The sequence below is a fragment of the Sciurus vulgaris genome, assembly GCF_902686455.1.
Source record: "Sciurus vulgaris genome assembly, chromosome: 11".
Classification (NCBI taxonomy): Eukaryota; Metazoa; Chordata; class Mammalia; order Rodentia; family Sciuridae; genus Sciurus; species Sciurus vulgaris.
In genome coordinates this window covers 73286955-73309485 of record NC_136472.1, presented here as the reverse complement: position 1 = coordinate 73309485, position 22531 = coordinate 73286955, and the positions used below count along the sequence as shown (strand labels likewise).

Sequence of the window (22531 nt, the reverse complement as noted above, 5' to 3'; positions counted from 1 at the left end):
TAAAAAAAACAATAACCAATACAATATTAACAATATTTAACAAAGTAAAAGAACTGACACTACTATAAAGCTACAGTATTCAAGAAAGTGTGGTATTGGCAAAAGAAGAAACAAATATATCAATGGAACACAATAGAGAGGCTAGAATAGAGATTAGTATGACTATATCATACTAATATAGTCAACTGGTTTTTGATGAAGGCTCAAAGGCAATAAATTCTTTGTAAGAAAGTCTATTCAACAAAAGGTACTGGAATTGGACATCCACATGCAAGAAAAAAAATAAATCTAGACAAAGATCTTATACCTTTCACAATATTTAACTAAAAATAGATTATAGAGTTCAATGTAAAATGTAAAAACTACAAAATTCCTAGAAAATAACTAAGAAGAAAATCTAGGTGACCTTGGGTTTGGCAAACACTTTTCAGATACAATGCCAAAAGAATTCATCTGTGAAAGAAGAAACTGATAAACTTAGTCTTTGCAATGGTCTTTAAGTGATGCAGAATCCTTAAAGGCATCTAATGCCCATCTACCAAATGGTGGGATAACACAGAGCACTTCAAATCTATGAAGTGACCTAAGAACTGAAACTGGGGTCAAGCCTCAAAAGTCTTCTGGACTAGCACAAATCCTTAGGACTCACATACATTTTAGGTATTCCAGAGTACCAAGAGTATACAGTATAGCAGTACTCCATGGGCTGGCAGCAGCATCTAACATAAACACACTCCTGTGATCTTCTCTAAGTAGAATTAAATACAAGGTCATCTCTTCAAGTGGTCCCTTCATAGACAGTTAAAACCAAACTGTTTTGTGTTCTAAATTGTTTCACTATCTCATGAAGGTAGAAATATTCTGAATAATTAAAATTTACACAGACTTTGGCATTACTCTTTAAAATAACTTTCCATGCAGTTTTCCTTAGCAGCAATCTCCTTAAACTTCCTTAAATGCTTTACTCCATTCTTTCAAGATTATTAAATACTCCTTGTGCTTCATGCTACGGTGGTAGCTTTAGGCAGCTGAGTTGTGGTCTAGTAACATTCATCCCCAAATTAATCACGAAATTCTGATTTGTTTGAATTAACATATTTTTTAAATCTTTAAAATACTAACTATAAAGCATGCTGTATGAGATTAAAAACAAAATTAAACATGCAGCTTTGATTTGGGGGAGGAATTAATGGAATGAGAGCACAAAATGAACACCTGAGATATTAGCAGTGAGCAAAAAGACAGTGTGATCCTTAAGTTCCTTAACTTTTTGTTTTTGAGGAAGTGCTGGGGAGCGAACTCAGGGCCTTAAACATGTTAGGCAAGTGCTTTACCACTGAGCCATATCCCCAGACCCTTAACTTCTAAAAAAATCTTTAAAATATAAATTTGGCCAGGTTTGGTACCCCACATCTATAATCCTAGCTATTTAGGAGGGTGAGGCAGGAAGATGGTAAGTTCAAGGTTCACCTGGGCAACTTAGTAAGACCCTGTTTCAAAACAAAAATAAAAAGGGCTGGGGATGTAGCTCAGTGCTAGAGCGACCCTAGATTCAAACTTCAGTACCACAAAAAATTGTGTGTGTGTATATGTGCGTGTGTGTGTGTATTCCAATACAAACTTAAGTGTCACACAGGAAATTTGAAACAACTGCTTCAGCAAGAAAATAAAAATCACTCATTAGCATGATTGTAAACCCATATTTCTAAAGAACCTAAAATAGTTGCTTTTCTTGTTAACTACTAATTTTCTTAGAAAGCTGCTTTATAATTTAAAGCATGAAAATTTTTGGTTTGGATTTTGTGTTTGTTTGCTTACTTGCTTTGGTCTGCCAAGCATCTATTGTGGTAAAAACAAACAAACAAATAAATAAATAAATAAATAAACAGATCTTCCATTGTAGAACCTCCATCCCACTATCAGTTCCACTATCCCACTATCAGTAGAGTTAACTGGAGCGCCAGCATCAGGGATGTTCACGTGATTCAGATCAGGCCAATCAGCACATTCCATTTCCCTGATCATTATATATGGTACGTGAGGGCCAGGAATTGTATTAATAGTTCTTTTTGCACCATCCCATTCTCACCCATCCTCCATCCACCTCCTGGCCCTGAGCCGGGAAGGACACAGGGTTAGAGATACTAGCAGTCATCTTTCCACCCACAGAGAAACCAAAGAATGAAACCAATGAGGAAGAAAGCAGAATCAAAACATGTGGAATTTAGTCCTGCAAACACCATTTAAGTCTCTGGATCAAGACATACCTAAAATGAGTATTATAATGACAAACACTAGCCCATCCTTATGGAACTGTCAAAGGTTACAAATATGGAGAGGACCTGACTGTAACTGTTAAGAATTTGTCTCATAGGGCAGGTGAGTAGATGAAGTGTAACATTCAAACTTAGTGACAAGGTACAAAGAAATATTTTATTTTGGTTTGGTTTGGGGAAAGGGGTGAGAGGAAGGGAGGGAGGAGGGACGTGAAGGGAGAATGATATTGGCCAAATTATATTGTTAAACTGTGTGCATGTAACAACAAATCTTACCATTACGTACAACTATAATGCACTAATAAAAAGGGTGGGAAGGGGGCAAGGAATATGAAAAGGCAGGTCATAGGAAAAGAAATGGAAATGGTCAATAAACACATGGAAAAAAAGTATAATCACAACCATAATTAAAATTTCACACAAGAAAACATTCTACCTTGTGGCATCTATAGTTTCCAAATGTTTGTACCAATACATCCCATCTCACATACTCTCTTACAATGTTGATGTTGCCACGCCTTTACCAACAAGCCAGGTATATGTTCCCTCCCACTTAAACGTGGGCAGTCTGTAATTGTGGCAGAAATGACTGAATATGACTTCTGAGGCTAAATCATAAAAGCTGATATGGCCTCCACCTGATCCTCCTAGCGTACTCTTCCTTGAAACCCAGTGACTACAATGTGTGGAAGCCAAGCAGTCAGATGGAAAGAACCCCACAGATGTTCTCCACAACCCCAGCTGATCCCAGAAGATAGCCAGACATGTAAGTGACCATGCCCTGAGCCTCTGAGCCTCCAAAAATGATAGCAAGGTAAACAGAGACAAGTTGTTCCTACCAAGCCCAAACCAAATTGCACTCATGAGAAAAATAAATGATGTTTTATGCCACTTAATTTTTTATTTGTTACACAGCAGAAGAAACCTATCTGATTAAACGAACTACAAAATTTTAGTCTGTCAGGACAGACACAAGTAACGAAAACAGTGCTAGGGAAAACATAAACTGGTCCGATTTGGAGCAAGGGCAATTTAGCAACAATTACAAAACTTTAAAAATGTATATGATACTTGACTAAGCAATTCTCTAAGTCACAAAAATGTGAACAAATTTGTTTATTCCAGTATGCTATAAAACCCAAAACTCAATAACCACTCTTTAACGATGATATGTTCATGTAATAGAAAACCACATAACAATTTTTAAAAGGCCATTAAAAGTGCTGGTATGAAACACAAAAGAGCAAGCCATTTTAAATATTCACATAAAGAAAAATTGCTATATTCCTTAAATAATGTAGATCAGGGGTTGGCAAACTTGAAAAGACCAAAGAGGAAGTACTTTAAGCTTTCTCAGGGAAAATCCAGTCTGTCTTCATATTTTTTTATTTGCTTACAAGCCTTTAACAATGTAAAAACCAGTCTTGGCTCATTAGTGTTAAAAAAAAAAAAAAAAAACAGCCACTGTTAGCCTCAGTGTGCTGATCCCTGATTGTATATAATCACGGATATTATGAGATAATTTTCTGAAACAGTTCTTGCTTTTGAAATGTAGTCATACTTGTCCTGAACACCTCTCATTCATACTCTGAACTCCCAGCTTCATTCGTTTTTTAGTTTAGGCATTTATTCTCAACCTAGGATAATGACAGGTATGAATTAAGGCTCAGGGTATTTCAGGTAAATTCAAGTTACTATTACTTTGTAATAACATTTGGGGGGTACAAAAGCACACCTAGGAGAAAGTTTTCAACATTTCCACAAAAGGTAAACACTGGATTACTGAGCCAAGAATTTAAGCATGATAAATTCAAGTCAGCCTTTTTTAAAAACCAATAAAGCCTCTTTTATATTATAGAACCCTCCATCACCTATTTTTTTCCTAATCCTTTGATCCTACCTGAAAAACTTCCTGTGAGAAGTTTTGAAAGAATATAAGAATGCTTTCAAAACTAATGCCTGGTGCTATTGGCTATAAACAAATAGTGCCAACAGTCAATGCTATGGATTTAAACAAACAATCCAAAAACCCTAATCTCTCATAAAATATTTTATAGTTCTTGTTCCTAAATGAGACCTTTCTCTAGCACAAATTATGCAATCTTGGAACTAAAGCCTCTATTTTAACATTCTTTTTTTTCATCCTCAACTTCATATCAGCTCAGGTATTAATATGCATTTACTAAACACTACTAAATTACAAAACAGGCCTCTCCACAGGAAAAGATAAAATACACCTCTGAACTCTCTACCCTTCATTATACATTCTTACCTCTATCCTGTTTACCCCTAATCTCAGTGGAAGGTCTGAACTTGCCCTTTTCTTCCATTTTCCCTCCAGGCTGTACAAAAGGCCTTTGGAGTGACATCCAGGACAACCCTGTGTGGTCTCTCCCCCACCCTCTCTTGCTCTCTTCTTACTCCTATCTTGTTGGTATTTCCTGCATAGACTATGCTGAGGAACTGTGGGGATACAAACCTGGTATCCCCTAATTTCACAATACGTAACCTTACTGAAGAATGTGAGTTTGTACATGTAAAAGGATAAATTTTAGATAACAGTGTCCAGCAGTATTTAGAAATGTAAGACCAAAGAAGAAAGACACACAGTTACACAGGATGACCTACCTAGACAGCTATCAGTAGTCCAAGTGTTAAGAGTAATATTATGCCCTTCATTTCCTTCAAAATAATTGTGGGTGGGGGAGGACAAGTAGGTAGGGGCCTAAATTAAACAAATCCCATGAGGCAATAATTACTGAGGTCAGGTAACAGGTTCCAGGGAGTTCATTATATTCATCTCTTAATATCTCTCTCCCCATATTTATAAGATATATATTCATTTCAACATACATGGACACAGCAATATATATTGTACATAAATGTATATATAATCAATATACATTGGAATTTCCATAATAAGCAAAGTTTTAAAGTAATAACAATATAAAGAGAAAGAAAGGACAACAACATATTGGAGCCAAGAAAAACCAAGCTTAATGGAGTGACTAATTATAAATAATGGATGTGCTTGGGGATGAAAAAAAAAGATAAAAGAGAAAAAGGAATCAAAGATGATCCCTCGGGAAATGAGATCTAATCAATAAGATGATAGGGACAAAGGGTATTCATCAAAACAACAATAACAACAAAAACCCACACACCTATATCAAATTTCAGATGGCTTAAAAAAGTATACAGTTGGATGAGAGAAAGTCCCAGTGAGCTACTGCACAGCAGAGGTCTGATAGGGCAAGGGTTGCAGCTCAGTGGTGGATTGCTTGCCTCCCACATGTGAGGTTTGGGGGAGAGGGGTTGAGCCTCAGCGCCACATATAAATAAATAAATAAAATAAAGGTATTGCATTCATCTACAACAACAAAAAATTTTTTAAAAAAGAATGTATTATATATTTTGAAGAGCTAGAAGAAAAAGAATGTGAATGTTTTCACCATAAAGAAATGATAAATGTCTGAGGAAATAGATATATTTGCCCTAATTTAAATATTACACAATGTAAAAATGTATCAAAACATTACATGGTATCCCATAAACTTATAAATTTTTGTTTGCATGCATCACCTAAAATCTTTTTAATTTAAAATTTTGTAAAAATCAAATGAGTATTTAAATGTCAACAACTAAAGCATAAATTCCTCCAAAAACCCAAGAGTTATTTTATAACCTCAAATGTCTAAGAATGACACAAAATACAAAACTACAAAAATGCTACTACATAAAATGCTTTAAAACTATTCAAAGGAATAAATAAACCAAGAAAAAACTTAATTCACAAAACAAAGAAAATTTCAATAAAAGATAAAAGAATTCCTAGAAATCAGTAAGAAGTCCAGCAACCCAACATAAAAAAAATGGCAAAGAATACTAACAGGTAATTCACAGAAAAGGAAACATAAAATCTTGTAAACATGAAAGAATCCTCCTTATTTAAAACAGAAAAAAAAAGCAAATAAAACTGACAGACCAAAAAGTCTGATAACCTACTCTGAGGAAAGGTCATGACAAAACAGGCACTTTGTTGAAGGATTGTAATTAATACAACCTGTATGATGGCAAATCTCACAATATCTACCAAAATTACAAATGTGACTATTCTTTGATCCAATAATTCTACTTTTGCATTTGTGCTAAAATATACTTGCAGATATGTAATATAATATACTACTATAGTTTGGATCTTAAAATGTCTCCCAAAGGCCCATGTATTAAAGGTTTGTTTCTCAGAGTGGTGCTAATTAACATGTAGTGGAAACACTAAGGGGCAGGGTCTAGTGGGAGGTTTTAGGTCACTGGGGGCGTGCACTTAAAGAGGACAGAGGAATACCAGCCCTTCCTTTTCCTCTCTGAGTCCCAGCCATGAGGTGAATGGTTTCCGCTATGGTCCATTGCTCCCCATCATTTCCCAAAGCATACATACCACAGGCCCAAAAGCAAGAGTGTCAACAGACCATGAACTGAAACCTCTAAAACTGCCAGCAAAAATAAAACTTATTCTCTTTACAGGTTGATGGTTTCAAGTATGTATTATGGTAACATGAAGCTGATTAACTCATGTAATGAAGTATTGCTTGAATTAGCAAAAAAACTGTAAATAATTTGAATGTCCATCAGTAGGGGGCCTAGTGATAGTCTATACTACAGTGAAATTCTATGTGGTCATAAAGAATAAATAGGCAGCTCTTTGAGAACTGATATAGAACAGTCTCCAAAAATATACTATTGGTTGGTTGTTTGTTTTTTTTTTTTTTTAATTACTGTTAGTACAGTCAGGCTGTATAACATGTTGTCATTTGTGTTTCAAAGGGAAAAAGAGAATATAATTATGTAATTACTGGAGAGGCATGAACTATAACTGATAACACTATTTGTCCCAGGAGACTCAAGACATGGGTATTAGTGAGACTGTTCACCTGTATCCTCTTATATACCTTCTGAATCATGAATCGTGGAACATATTGTTTTCTAAATAAAACCACATTTTTAAAAAACAGAGAGATGACAACAAACCTTTAAACAGGTATATGTGACAGCCATTCCCTACAGCAGTGTGACATAATGGTAAGAGCTCCAAATGGAGTTGAGAATCCTGAACTTTAGGGCAGTTCTACCACTCACTGGTGGGCAAACCACTTACTGTTTCCCTTTCCATAAAACGAAGATATTTCCACCTGCCTACCGCTGTGGGTTATAGCAGAGACCAAATGAAATAATGGATATAAAAGCTCTCTGAGTAATTAGAAAATACCTTATGAACATAAATACTTTAAGAATAAGTACTTTATAAAGAGAAATAAGAATGTCAAGAGAGGGATGTGGTTATCAGTGGAAATGATGAATTGATTTTGGTATTTCTAATGTGAAGTAAAGAAACAGATTTAGAATTCATCTATCTTCATAGAGGTAAGAAAATCAGAAAGGTAAATCATTTATGAAGTAGAAACATTTAGAACTGCAGAACTGGAAAAGACCCTGAAGGTCATCTAAGCTTTTGCTGCTCTGCATCACCTGGGAATGTATTGAAAATGGAGAATTTCAGGTCCCTGAACAGACCTACATAAGCAAAATCTGTATTTTAACAAGATAAAAGATAATTTATATACGCATTTTAAGTTTAAGCAGCACTGAAATAAGTCATCTTGCTTATTTTTTAGTTAACAAAATTGAGACTGTATGTAAAGGTACCTACTCACGTTCACACTGTTAATAAGTAGCAAAACAAGAACTGGACTCAGGCCTGAGCTCCTCCACCAGTTACATCATGTGTTTGCTTCCTAGACACTCTGTCTCAAAACCTTTGAGATATCTTTGCCTTTCAGATCTCTCAAGTTCCAACCCTATTCTAATCAACCATCCAGATCCATCAATTCTCTCTTCACAGTATCTCTGGCACCTGGTTCTTTTCCACATCCTTCATTTACTGCTGAAAAGCTATTATTCGCATTATGAAGAACAGTTTCCTTCTATACATACATCAACATCCTCTTCTGCAAATAAGAGTTCAATTCCAAATAACAAGCTCCAAATAATTCATTAAGAAGGTACAAGTCATTAAAAAGTATTAAAACTTTAGTATGTTGATTTCAGGAAGAATTTGTGTTTGAAACCTACCAAGGTTATAAAGCTATAAGGTATTTTTGACACAGAACCTTCATGTCTCCAATTTCATTATTTTTTTCCTGCCTGTTTAGATCCTCTCGCCCTTCTAGTCATTTGCTTTTAGTCCCCTGGTACTTGAAAAATCTAGTAACTAAATTTTCTGGAATAATTTCTACAAGTAAAGAGTATACAAGCTCTGAGTGAAATATCCTATGAAGTAAATTTGCGTGGATAAAGAAACTGTGGTATATATACAAAATGGAATTATTACTCAGCCATAAAGAAGAATAAAATTATGGCATTTCAGATAAATGAATGGAGTTGGAAAATATCATGCTAAGTGAAATAAGCCAATCCCAAAACACCAAAAGCTGAATGTTTTCTCTGATAAGTAAATGGATGCTGCTACATAATGGGGGAGTGGAGGTGGGGCGCTAAGGGAAGAATGAAGGAACTCTGGGTTGTGTAGAGGGAAATGAGGGGAAGGAGCAGCAGGAAAGAAAGATGGTGGAATGAGACAAACATCATTACCCTTTGTACATGTATGATGACATAAATGGTATGACTACATCGTGTACAACCAGAGAAATGAAAAGTTGGACTCCATTTGTGTACAATGAAAAAAAAAAGTAAATTTGTGCATTTTGCACAATTTTGTGGCACTTTCTGAGTTCACAAGTCTTTGCTTACTTTATAGCCAGTTGATTATGTACAGTAGCTTCCTGCTTCCCAAAGAAAAGTTGAAAAACTATTCCCTAAGTGCTCCATAGAAAAAGAGTTCTATAAACAAATAAATTTGGGAAACGCTTCATATTAGTACCTGATCCCAATCCCATCCCAGCAATGCATTTAAAGGTTGGGCTGACCTACAGAGAAAGAGAAAAATTTTGTTTACTCTAGTATTTCTTAAATTTGTTAAAGAGGCCTTGTGGGGATATAGCTCAGTTGGTAGAGTGCCTAGTATGCATAGGATCCTCGGTACAATCCCCAGCACCACAAAAAAAAAAAAAAAAAGTTTGGGCTGGGGTTGTACCTCAGTGGTAGAGCACTTGCCTACCATGTGTGAGGAACTGGTTTCAATCCTCAGTACCATATAAAAATAAATAAACAAAACTAAGTATTTTAAGAAAAAGGACTGTGGCTAAATAACACCCATTAAACAGACCAAATGGTTAGAATTCCGTGCAACCAATTCTGGTATAACAAACTTTTCTTTTTTACAACACCTGAAATTATGTTGTTACTTGTTTATAATCTATCTCTTTAAGGGGTCAACAAACTATAGCCCATGTTCCAAAGATGCTACCTGTTTTTGCATGTCCTACAAGATAATAATGGTTTTTATTTAGTGTTTAAAGTAGATAAAAATGAAAAGGATATTTCATAGCACATAAAAATTAAAAATCTGTGTCTATAAATAAAGTGTTGGTAGAATACAGCCTCACTCCTTTATTTACATATTGTATGAGGCTAATTTAATAATAATAATAATAATTGCTACAAAGACCAGAGGGTCTGCAGAGGCTGAAACATTAACTACCTGGCCATTCATAAGAAAAAGATTGCTAACTCTTGTCTGCCACTCATTAGAAAGTGAAGAACAAGAGGGCAGGGACTTTGTCTTGATTACTGCTCTATCTGCACCACCTAGACTGTCCCTGGCATTATAAGTTCCTATATTTGTTGGAATGTTAATATGTGAAATACTACTGAAATGAATTTTAAGAAGTCAAACAAAATTGGTCATAGTTGAGAAAGTCCTTTTTCTTTGTCAGCTTTCCATTACTGTAATAAAAACGTGAGATAAACAAACTTAAAAAGAAGAAAGGTTTATTTCTGCTAATAATTTTGGAGGTTTCTGTCCATGGTTGCTTGGCCTACTGCTTTTGGCAGTACATCACAGTGCAAAGGCACGGTGGAGTAAGCTGCTCACCTCACAGCCACCAGAAAGTGAAAAAGAAGAAGAGATGGGGTCACAATATTCCCTTTGAAAGCATGCCCCCAATGACTTAACTTCCTTTCAGTAGGCCTTGCCTCCTAAAGGTTCAATACCATGTGTTGGCAACCAAGACTTTAACACATAGGTCCTTCCAAACAAAAGCATCCTGCAATTAAACTGGTCCTACAGTATACCTTGAGAATAGAAAAATGTCAGTGAGAAGAGTGATAGATTTGATCCACTAAAATGTTAATATCTAGGTGTACATGAAAAGCAACGTTCTTTATTTATTTTTGGGGGGGTGGGGGGAGAGGAACCAGGGATCAAACCCAGGGGCACTTAACCACTGAGACACACCCCCAGGCCTTTTTATTATTTTTTATTTTGAGATAGGGTCTCACTTAGTTGCTTAGGGCCTTGCCAAATTGCTGAGGCTGGCTTTTGATTCATTGTCATCATCCTGCCTCAGCCTCACAAGCTGCTAGGATTACAGACATGCCCCACTATGACCAGCAAGAAGCAACTTTCTATTGGTTTAGTAGTCTTCAAGTAGTTCTAAAATAGCCAAGTTTGTATATCAAAAATGCACTCAGTAAACCGGGTACGGTGGTAGATGACTGTAATCCCAGCAGCTCAGGAGGCTGAGGCAGGACAGTTGGAAGTTCAAAGACAACTTTAGCAAAAGTGAGCACTAAGCAACTCCGTGAGACCCTGTCTCTAAATACACTCAGTAAAAATGCAGTTAATGAGCAATTAGGAAATTCTGTGCCAGGCATAGCGGCATGCGCCTTTGATCCCAGCAACTTGGGAAGCTGAGGCAAGAAGATTAAAAGTATGAAGCCAGCCTCAGCAACTCAGCAAGACCCTGTCTCAAAATAAAAAATAAAAAGAGATGAGGATGTAGCTCAGTGGTAGAATGTCCCAGGGTTCACTCCCCAATGCCACAAAAAAATAAAGAAGTTCTGGGCCGGGGTTGTGGCTCAGTGGTCGAGCACTTGCCTAGCACTGCATGAGGCACTGGGTTCGAACCTCATCACCAAATAAAAATAAAACAAAGGTACTGTTCTCTACTTACAACTAAAAAATATATATTTAAAAAGAAAGAAAGAAATTCTGCAACTCTACAATGTTCCCATCTAATTATCAGACAGATGTCTTTTGTTGGAAGTTTATGAATATCACTCCAGAGCAATATTCCAGAACAGCTACTCTTTGTCTATTTAAATTAAACATATTCAATGTAGACTAAACTCCATTCAGTCAATTGATAAAAGAAATCTGAAATACCTACTATTCGTGTCCATAAAGGTACCAAATCTATCTTATGATAAGTACATTCCTGTAAAATATACTTAACCCATAATGAGCATCCCAGAGCCCATTTGCCTACCATGCTTATTAATCTATTTTCTGAACCAAAAATTAGAAAGCTTTCTTCAGGCTGCTAGGTATTAACATTTTAGTGAATAAAAGTAGTACCAATTTAATCAAGAACATTCATTCTTCTTTTCATTAAAAAAACAACGTTAAAAAATCATATTTTCATAATTCTAAATAAGACTCTTTGCATTTTAAAAAGTTTAACTTTTTGGATTGACTCTTATACAAAAGAATGACTGGAACTGAGGAAGGAAATAATTCATATCCTCAGAAACAAGTTATACAGAATCCTGTGCCTAACAAATTCAAAGAAGGGACTTTAATAAGTATCTGTTGGGGCTCAGGTTGGGGCTCAGTGGTAGAGTGCTTGCCTAGCATGTGTGAGGCACTGCGTTTAATTCTCAGCACCACATATAAATGAGTAAAATAAAGATCCATCAACAACTAAAAAAGTTTCAAAAAAAAAGTATCTGTTGCATAAATGGTTACCTCAGTAGCTTACTCTACTCTGTGCTTAGAATTCGTTTTAACATAGGCTAACATGAACTTGAATTACTTATAGTTGAGAGATAAACCCTTAGTCACAAAAAGTACTGTCATATTAACATCAAGTTTTTCCTGGAAATATATAGATCCAAGTCTGATTCCACTTTTACTTTTATATCTTCCCTTTTTCTTATCCAAGAGTGTACGAACAAAAGCTAAGGGAGCTAGTTTCAGCTTCCTAATATTGCTCATTATTAAAAAAAAAGAGAGAGAGAGTCTGACTGCATCTTTTAGGATATTCTAAACTCCATAATAGGAAGAAATGCCAGATATTTCAATGGACCACCAACTTTAGCATTTTCTGTCTCAGTTTCTAATTGAAAACACTTCATAGAATTTTCACAAAGAACGAATAAGTAAAATGTCTAATAACATCCCTACTAAGTAGAATCTACATCATTCATCACCAAATACTCTAAAATTCCTGCAATCAAAATATCCTAAAATCACTAGAGGTTACTGTTTCAGAAACTTAAAGAGGTAGAGATTCAGGAGTTCTTAAGAATGTTGAAAAAAGGAGAGGCATGGTAAATACCCAGGGACAAAACAGGAAGACTGATCACTCAAACTCTAGAGGGACATTCCAAAGTTTCACTCTAATTCACACTACAAAACGTGGGTATTGAGAGTGGAATCTGAGTAGCCTCTACCCCATTTTAATTCTAGCAAGCTGTGGGGATATGGTGTCAAAGCACAGAGAGAAATTTACAAAAGAAACTCTTCACACACCCTGCCAAGCACAGTGGAACTGCTCATAAGACGAAGGTTCTAGTCAGTTCACCTTCAGTTCTTGGTCACAAGCAAGAACAAGACAATGCAGATCTGTTAAACTAATACTCTTCACAAAGTCCTTGATGTCAGAAATAAACAAATGGACCAGTCAGGCAAACAGTTTCACGTCTGAGGACTTCAGACTTTGCATCTGTAAAATTCCATGATTCAAAATTCATGTTTTCATCTTAATGTAAGAAAACAAGGTTATGTGATAATAAAACAAGAAAGTCTACTACAAATAAAAAAATTCCAACAAGTTTTCCATTCTCCATGTGTTCCTCAAACTGCCATACAATACCAAACATTGAAAATATTTAACTATTAACAGTACAAGACATTACCAATGTCATTAAATCTAAAACAAAGTATAATACCTAGATATTTCAACCCATCTTAAAATAGATGTCTTTAATTATTATAAAACACCTCTGGTTTATAGCTACATACATTTCAATGATTTAAAAATGACAAAAATTTCTTGTTCTCTCCAGCAGTAATGTCTGACAGGTAAAAATAAACAACTTATCAAAAATACATGCACACTGGGAAACTATGAAAATCTAATTTTTTCATTTTACCACATACTTCAGGCCCAACTTAGTTTCAATTCTGCTCTTGCTCTATTTCCAGTCAGTTTCACTTCTGAATTCTCTGCCACAAAGTTAAGAATTGTGATCCTGTGGAGAAATTTGTCAGTAAACACTAAATAAGAACACAGCTTTTCCTTTCAAATGACAACTAAACATTTTCACGGGAAAAACAAAGAAAGCAAAAACAAAAACAAAGGAAAAAAACACTTAAATCCCTGATGGTATTTTGTCACATTAAAATAATAATTTTAGGATGTTAATATCTTAAGTTTCTAAAGTTTCCCCATAGTTGTATTCACAAAAGCTTAAGCTGCTCAAAAACTGTTGTCATTTCATTTTACAGACACACAACTATATACTGCATTTTGCATTTTTGTGTGTGTGTGTCATAAGGGGCTTGATAAACATTTGTGGAAGGAATAAACTGTACATGGCATGGTACTGTGCTACATGGGACATGTGTTCCCAATAAGATACAGATTCCTCTCCGCCTTCAGTGGCCTTACCAACATAACAGTTTTAAAGAACAAAAAACAAAAAATAGATAGGTAACTTTAAGGAACCTAAATAAATACAAACATATAAAGGGAAAATATATGTCATGTATAGCAAAATTAAGCTTTATATCTGCTTTTGTGCTTCCATTATTTTGTTCCTGTATGTGTTTTAATCTCATTCAATCTAATCTTTTCTTTCTCTTTAGGCTATAAAGTCCTTTAAGAGAAAACCCATATGTTAAAAAAAAAAAAAACAAAAAAAACAACTTTTTGAAAAATAAAAATAGCCGGGTGCAGTGGCGCACTCCTGTAATCCAGCTGCTCGGCAGAATGAGAGAGGAGTATCACAAGTTCAAAGCCAGCCTCAGCAAAAGCGAGGTGCTAAGCAACTCAAGGAGACCCTGTCTCTAAATCAAATACAAAATAGGGCTGGAGATGTGGCTCAGTGATCAAGTGCCCCTGAGTTCAATCCCCGGTACCTCAAAATAAATAAATGATACAAATGTGCCATAATCAGCACAGAGCTAGATGTAGATGCTGTGGGAAATAAAATATAAAGCACTCTGGTCCCAAACCTGAGGTAGCAAAACTTTTCACCAGAACCATACAAAGAGTAGCTACCTACAGCAAAGGGGAATATGAGACCTAGACTGTAGTCCCCATGTGCTCTTTTGACTTTCATAAAGTTACCTAGACCTAAGATTCCTTATCTGAAAAAAGAAAGTGGTTACTGATATAAATCTCCCACGCAGATACTCTGCGTTCAAGGAGGGGCAACAGCTAGGCAAAGTAGTGCACTCCTGTAATGCCAGCAATTCAGGAGACTGGTGCAGGAGGATCACAAATTTCAGGCCAGCCTCAGCAACTCCATGAGCCCCTCAATAACTTAGTGAGACCCTGTCTCAAAATAAAAAAAGGACTACTGATGTAGCTCAACAGTAAAACACCTTTGGGTTCAATCCCCAGGATTAAAAAACAAAACAAAACAAACAAAAAAAAAAGATGGGGAGCATAAATAAATAAATTTCCACTCCTTAAATGTAGGCTACACAGCGACTTCCTTCCAGATCATAGCAGGGAGCGGTAAGGTGCAATGAGTAAACAAGGCAGAGCAACCAGACACACACTGCTTATAGTACTGTGGTTTATGAGAAACATATACTTAGGTCTTCATCACCAGTCCCTAGCACAGAACTCCTAAAACTCTTCTTATTTCCTAAGCAACAGAGGTGCTAGGAAAATATGCTCTACTAATATTTGGTGGTTGACCCTGGTTCCTAACACAGACCACCTTGGCATTTCCTGGATGATAGGACCATCTTTGCCCAGATAAGATGACTCTTTGTAGGCTCCTGGATCATTATGGATCACCAGAAAGACTAGGTATGAATCAAAAGAAGTGTGGAACTTTAGCCCCACTCCCACCAGGAAAGAGACAGGCTGGAGACTGAGGAAAAATCCACTGTGCCTATGTGATAAAAACCTTTATATAAAAAAAAAAAATCTCAGAACTTTAAGGTTGCTGAACACATGAAGGGTGGGAGGGCACAGCAGCTCTGGCTCACTTCCCCATGCTGTTCCTATGTGTCTTCCATCTGCCTGTTGCTACATATCCTTTGTAATACTTTTGATAAGCCAGTGAACTGAAGTAATGTACTTTCCCGAGTTCTGAGCCACTCTAGAAATGTTGAAAATGCAGGAGGGGATCAGGGGAAGCCTCAATTTACAGCCAGTTCCTCAGAAGTTCTGGAAGCCCAGACTTGAGACTGGCATCTGAAGTGGGGCACTGAGTCTTTAACTTATGGAATATGATGCTAACTCTAAGAAGATAGTAAGAACTGAAATGAATTATGGGACACCCCACTACTGTCCACTGGAGAAAGGCTTGGGCTATGGGGAACAAAATTCACACGTCTGTCTGGTGTCAGAGGTTGTGTCAAGGGTATAATAGAAGAAAACAGTTTTTACTATCATACATTACCTCAGCTGATGATGACAAATGTTAATATCAAAGTGATAAATCATGTTAATAGTATATACATTTGATAAAATGAAAATAGCACTTTATCTCTGAGGCCTTGCTCCTAAAAACCCACAACACTAGTCTAAGAAAAAAAAAAAAAATCAGCCAAGCACAGTGGTGCATACCTATAATTCCAGCAACTCAGGAGGATCACATGTTCAAGGTCTGCCTCAACACCCTAGCGAGACCCTCAGCAACTTAGCAAGATCCATCCCAAAATAAAAAATAAAAAGGTCTGGGATGTGGCTGAGAGGTTAAGCGCCCCTACGTTCAATTCCCTGTACCCCCCCAAAAAAAAGATTCCACTTATTTAAGGAACCTAGAAGAGTCAAATCCACAGAAAAATAAAGTAGAACAGTTTACCAAAAGCTGATGGGAAGGGAGAATGCGGAGTAGTTTATGGGGTATATAGTTTCTGTTTGGAACAATAAGAAAAGTTCTAGAGACAGATAGTAGTGATGGATGTTATTACACTGCATATGTTCTTAATGCCACTGAATTATACACTTAAAATTATTAAAATGGCAAGCCAGGCATGGTGGTGCACACCTGTAATCCCAGCTACTCAGGAGGCTGAGGCAGAAGGATCAAAGTTGGAAACCAGTTTTGGCAACTTAATGAGAACCTTTTTCAAAAATTAAAAATAAAAGGACTTGGGATAAAACTCAGTGCTTACCAAGCATATGTGAGACCCTGGGTTCAATTCCCAGTACTGCAAAACATTAAAAAAAAAAAAAAAAAATATATATATATATATATATATAAAGATGGCAAATTGTAGTTATATGTAGATCTTATCATAAATTTTTCAAATAAGGAAACCTGAGTAAACTATGAACTTGTTAATAACATATCAATATTGGTTCATTAATTATAACAAAAGTACCATATTAATGGAAGATGTTAAGAATAGGGGAAATTGGGTGTAAAGTACATGGGAACTTGACATACTATCTTCTCAATTTTTCTGTAGATCTCAAACTGTTTTTAAAAAAGTCTGGGGCTGGGGATATGGCTCAGTTGGGATGGTGCCTGCCTCACAAGCACAAAGCCCTGGGTTCAATTCCCAGCATAGCAAAAAAAAGTCTGATTTTAAAAATTCAAGGTTCAGGGCTGGGGTTGTGGTTCAGTGGCAGGGTGCTTGCCTAGCATGTGTGAGGAACTGGGTTCACTCCTTAGCACCACATGAAAACAAACAAGCAAAATAAAGGCATTCTATCCATTTACAACAACAACAAAAAAAATTTTCAAGGTTCATAAAGACTAATAACACTAACCCACCTCCTTTGAGAAAAAGGACAAGAAAAGAATACTCTTCAAATCAATGAAAAATATGAGCAAGCAATTAGAAAAATTAATGCTAAGGACAGGAAAAATTTGCAACATACGAAAATGCTAAATAAATATATGCAAATACATTCAGATTCACAGGGATGGACAAGATAAATGAGATTATGTACTTGTCATGCTGTTATACAATGAATGAAGCTGTCAAATATAACTAAAAGTTAAAGAACTGAAATTTTAAATAGCAAAAATATATAGAGATGTGTATTACTATGTATGTATATATATGTAATCTGTATATATGCAATCAGGTTGGAAAATGATGAGAAAATTTATAATGCCCAAAGTTGACAAAAATGTGGCCCCTTGAATGGGCTGTAACTGCTAGTTGATATGGGTTTCTTTGGGGATGATGAAAATGTTCTAAAATGCACTGTGATTATGATTTTACAGCTCTGTGAATATACTAAAAAGTGTTCAATTTTATACTTCAATGGGTGAACTTTGTGATTAGCAAATTGCATCTCAATAAAACTAATTTAATTAAAAAAAATGTGGCCCTTTAAATAATTTGATCGTAGGAGTGTAAATAGGCACATTCTTTTCCAGAAACATTTAGCCAATATCTTCTCAAGTTTAAAATAACAATGTTTGTGTATATACCCATATTTCATACACACACACACACACACACACACATCCATCCTTTGACCACAAAGATCTCTGTATGTGGATATTCACTGAAACGATGTAATAGAGAAAAGCTGGAAATGGTCCAAAAGTCTATCAATAGGGCGTTAGTTTAAAAAAAATCATGGAAAATGTGACAGATGCATATATACTGATATGGAAAACTGTCCAAGAAAAAGAATACTTGCAGAATTTTAAAACTTGTTAAAAGGAAGGAATTAAACCAATTTAGGAATACTTAATCTGATGTCTTCCATTTATACTTCAAGGGAACCAAAACTGCATGCAAAATTGTGTGTTCATGTATGTATGTAAATCCATTTCCTAAGAAAAGAGTACAAAGCTTTTACTGAATCTTCTAGCTTTTTTTTTTTTTTTTTTTCTGGCGGTGCTGGGGATTGAACCCAGGGCCTTGGTGCTTAAAAGGCAAGCACTCTATCAACTGAGCTATATCCCCGGCCCCTTTACTGAATCTTAAAGGAACATGTGACCTTCAAAAAGGGTCACTAAATAATCACTAAAATGCCTCCTGAGATACTGAGTATCTGAGAAATGTAGTTAAGTAATACCCTAGAGAGGAAGCCTTTGGGGAGGAAAGAAATTCTCTCAATTAAACTTTTAAGAACATACCAAATGCCTCTACCACAAAACACAAGTTTTTATCCCAAGATTCCTAAATCTAGGGTGTAAAGGGAGTTATTCTACAGATGAGCCTATATTCATTCACCTGTTAATTACAAACCTCAACCAAAAATTAAAGAGCAAGAAGAGTCTACAAATGTATGACTACTTCATGCTTAAATTACAGTTAAAGTAAGATCACACAGAAGCAAAGGGAAACAAAGATTAAGTAGTAGTCCCACTTGACCCAATAGAGAAGTTGATTTGCATTACAGCTAGTACTCAGACATGTAAGACAAAAGTCCAGGAGTTACACAGTGACTTTTTTAAGATAAGTGAATTAAAATAAATTAGGTCTTAGGTATAGTTTTATGGATAAAAACAAATCTCTTGTAGGCAGATGAGGAAAGAGAAGTCTAATATTTTTGGAATTCATGTTATATACTAAATTAATATTTTCAACATTACAGTCACTTTTAGAATCAAAGGGACTTAATAAAGTTGGAATAAATAAGCATAAAATAAAAATATGCCTTAGAACAGCAGTTCTTATCCAGAGATACTTTTGCCCCCCCTACAGAACATGTAGCCATAAGTCAACACATTTTTTTACTGTCAGGATTGGGGAGGTGCTGCTAGTCTTATGGACAGAGTCCAGGATGTAGGTAAACATCTTATATCCTCTGCCCAGCTCCAAAATGTTGATGGTTTCAAGTCTGAGAAACAACCTTCACGTAGGCTGGAGGACCACTGAAATCTACTTTGAAATTATCACAGAAGTTCTAAATCAACAAGGTTTATTTATTTGTTTAGAAATATGGACACCCAGTCAGTTAGCATGGGATGTATTCACATGCACAATTTTCAAAGTGTTGTTTTAAAGGAAATAATTGACTCTTCAATTTATCTAAACTTTTGAAATTACACACAAATTATGGGACAGGCAAAAACTGATTTCTTATGTTAGAAATCAAAGTGGTTCCTTTGGAGAGAAAGGAAAGGGAGAGAACACAAGAATGACTTCTGGAATGTTCATAATTCTGCATTTCTTAATCTGGGTAGTAGTTATATAACCGTGCTCACTTTGTGGCAATTCATCAAGCTGTATACTAATAATCTGTGCATTTGACTCATTACAGATAACACATCAACAAAATGTTTATTTTTAATAGTATGTATTTATACCCTAAAAAGATGAACATTTTGATCCAGAAAGCTAAATTAATATTAACTACAAAAGTAAAAGTGTTTTGTTATATAGGCTGCCTTCCAAGAATTCAAAAAGGATGACACCCCCAGAATGCTGTAAATAGCATACTCAGCACGCATACAGCATTCAGCTGCACACTCAAGCCACTATATATCCTTTGGCACCAATTCAAAACTTTGACAAACACTAACAAATGCAGTTGAATTTATTCCATGAACAGAATTATTTCTCCTAGTGTTAAACTGTGAAATGTTATCAGAGAACAAGCTCTATGAAATAAATGATGTTTCTCTTTCCTAATCCCACAAATTCTCAAATCTCCCCCAAATTAAACCCTTCTTGGTTCCAACTCTCAGGATTTCTCCAGGCTGTTTCCAAAAGTACCCACCATTGTCTCTCCCAATATCCACCTTCACACTCCACCTCACTCTCTCACACACACACAAAATTCATTTCAAGTTCAATCCAGAGTCTTATCTCCCCCACCACATTTGTACCCTCTCCCAAGACCTCATAATACAACGCAAACCTCACTACCTTCAAACTCCTAAGATCCTCCACAAACTCCCTGCCCGACACCACCACAAAACCAGGGCAGATGCTACCCGGTTCTTTTAAATCCTCTCATACCTCAGCTTTGCTTCTGCAAACAATTCTACTTTCCTACTCAATGGCCACCACTGTGACTATTATCTCCAACTTTTCTCTTCCCTTTTGTCCCCTGCTTTCCTACATTAAGATTCATTCCAATCTCATCCTTTCCCCACAACTGCTGCTTTCCTCTTTATGAATCCTTCCTAATGCTCCCTAGCAGAGATGAAAAGTTATAGAAAGGGTATGGAGGAACTTGCTCTATCGTATGTGAAGATAGTGAAGTGAAGGTGGCTGGAGCTTCCAGCAAACAATGCGGTGCAGGGACTACAAAGTCACACACTGGATTCTGAAACCCAGCCCCACCACTCACTAACAGCAAGGCTTATACTCTGGTTTCTCTCACATCGTATCAATCTTTTGCCTTTACTAACAGGAAGGCTTTGGACAAGCCGCAGTTTCTCTAACTACAAGATGGGAATAATAGAAACAGCTATCTCACAGTTATGAGGATTCGTGCCTAATGACCGCTGAGCACATTGCACAAACGCAGCATGGTAAACTCTTAAATGACTGACAGTTTCTTTTGGTCCTCTTCTTGGAAGAAGGACTAAAGGGAAGGTGAGAGGCACTTTAACTCTCGTTAACGCTAAGATTTCTGCAAAGACTCCCTTTGGAGGACAGAGGAAGGAAAACAGGAGGAAAAATATAGATTTGTGGGTGTCATCAGAATTTGGTCAGAAACCCAAATTCATTGTTCCCTTTCTTATCCCCCAACAATATGGATGGAGAAGCCCTCGAGCCCTTACTAGAGGATGGGAGAAAACATGAATATATACATTCAGCCCTCCATCCAGATACTCACTGGAGGGAATGAAGTGGCAAAGAGTTCTCATTACTAAGAAGCATTCCGTGGGGGTCTGAGAATTAGGGAAAACTCCAAGTTCCAAACACATTTCTATAGAGAGACGGAGGAGAGTACTTCGTAGTACAGAGAAACGAGAGTAAGTGCTAGAAACCCTAACTACTTGCTGTTCCAGCAGCAGAGCACCAACTGGTTTCTCCCGGTGGGGACTGAAAGGGAAAGCGCTTTCGCTGCTTCTCCCGGGGCACAGGGCTTCTCCCGGTGCGTTCCCAAAAGGAATGAAGGTAGGGTCTGAGCAAGGAATCCCCCACTCCCTACTGGGCGAGAGGGGCCCGACTGTCCCGCGGGAGTTTGTCTGGCTCTCCGCGGTCTCCTCACTAGCTCATCTCCGGTAATGGGATTTTTTCAGAGGCACACGATCTCCCAGAGGTTCGGCCATCGCCGGACCCCTCCCCTCAAGACCTCCTGACAGCCCTCCTCAGTCGAGCGAGCTCCCCCGGCCCCTTCCCAGAGTCTCCTGGATAACGCCGTCAACGGAGGCACCGGGTCTCCACGCGGCCTCTCCCGGTCCCTGCTGAGCGCCACGAGTCGATGAGCTTACCTGCTGAGATGGCAGCTCCACATGTAGGGCCCGCGCGGCAGAACCGGGCGGCAGCGCGGCGGCCGGGCCCGGGGGCGGCGGCGGGACCGGGCCCCCGACCGACGCTGAGGCGCTCATCTCGACCCAGCGGCCGCCAAGCGGCGGGGCGGACGCTCCTCCCGCATCCGCCGCTGCCTTGTCGCCACGACCCGCCGAGCCCCTGCTACCTACAAACCCGCCACCCAAGAGGGAAGACTGCTCAGTCCCCGCGCTGGCTGCCGCCGCTGGCTAGGGAAGAGCCATATTACCGCAGTGCAACCCCCTCCACAGGGCTGAGACCTGGCTCACCCATTGGTTCCGTTCATACAGGGGCGGGACCCAACGGCAGCCAAGGGACTTGCTATTGGGTAACAGACCAATCCATCGCTGGCCGGGAATGGGCTGGGGGCGGAGGCACTCGAGGATGGCCTCAATTGCGTCTGTCAAGCCGGGATGAAATTTGGGGCGTCGCTTCATTTTGTCCCAGTCTAATTGGTTCTTTCACT

At 37.4% G+C, this 22531-nt stretch overlaps 1 protein-coding gene across 3 annotated transcripts in view; it reads right to left on the bottom strand.

Annotated features, from left to right (window-relative positions):
* Positions 1-22334, bottom strand: part of UVRAG (UV radiation resistance associated) — a 330550-nt gene extending 308216 nt beyond the window's left edge. For 2 of the 3 annotated variants that reach the window (XM_079105194.1, XM_079105195.1), the window contains exon 1: positions 22008-22334. In XM_079105194.1, the coding sequence (XP_078961320.1) occupies positions 22008-22124 (117 nt within the window). In that variant the 5' untranslated portion in view covers positions 22125-22334. The remainder of the gene's footprint in view (positions 1-22007) is intronic. The other variant, XM_079105196.1, reaches the window with a different exon arrangement.
* Between the last annotated feature and the right edge of the window lie 197 nt (positions 22335-22531).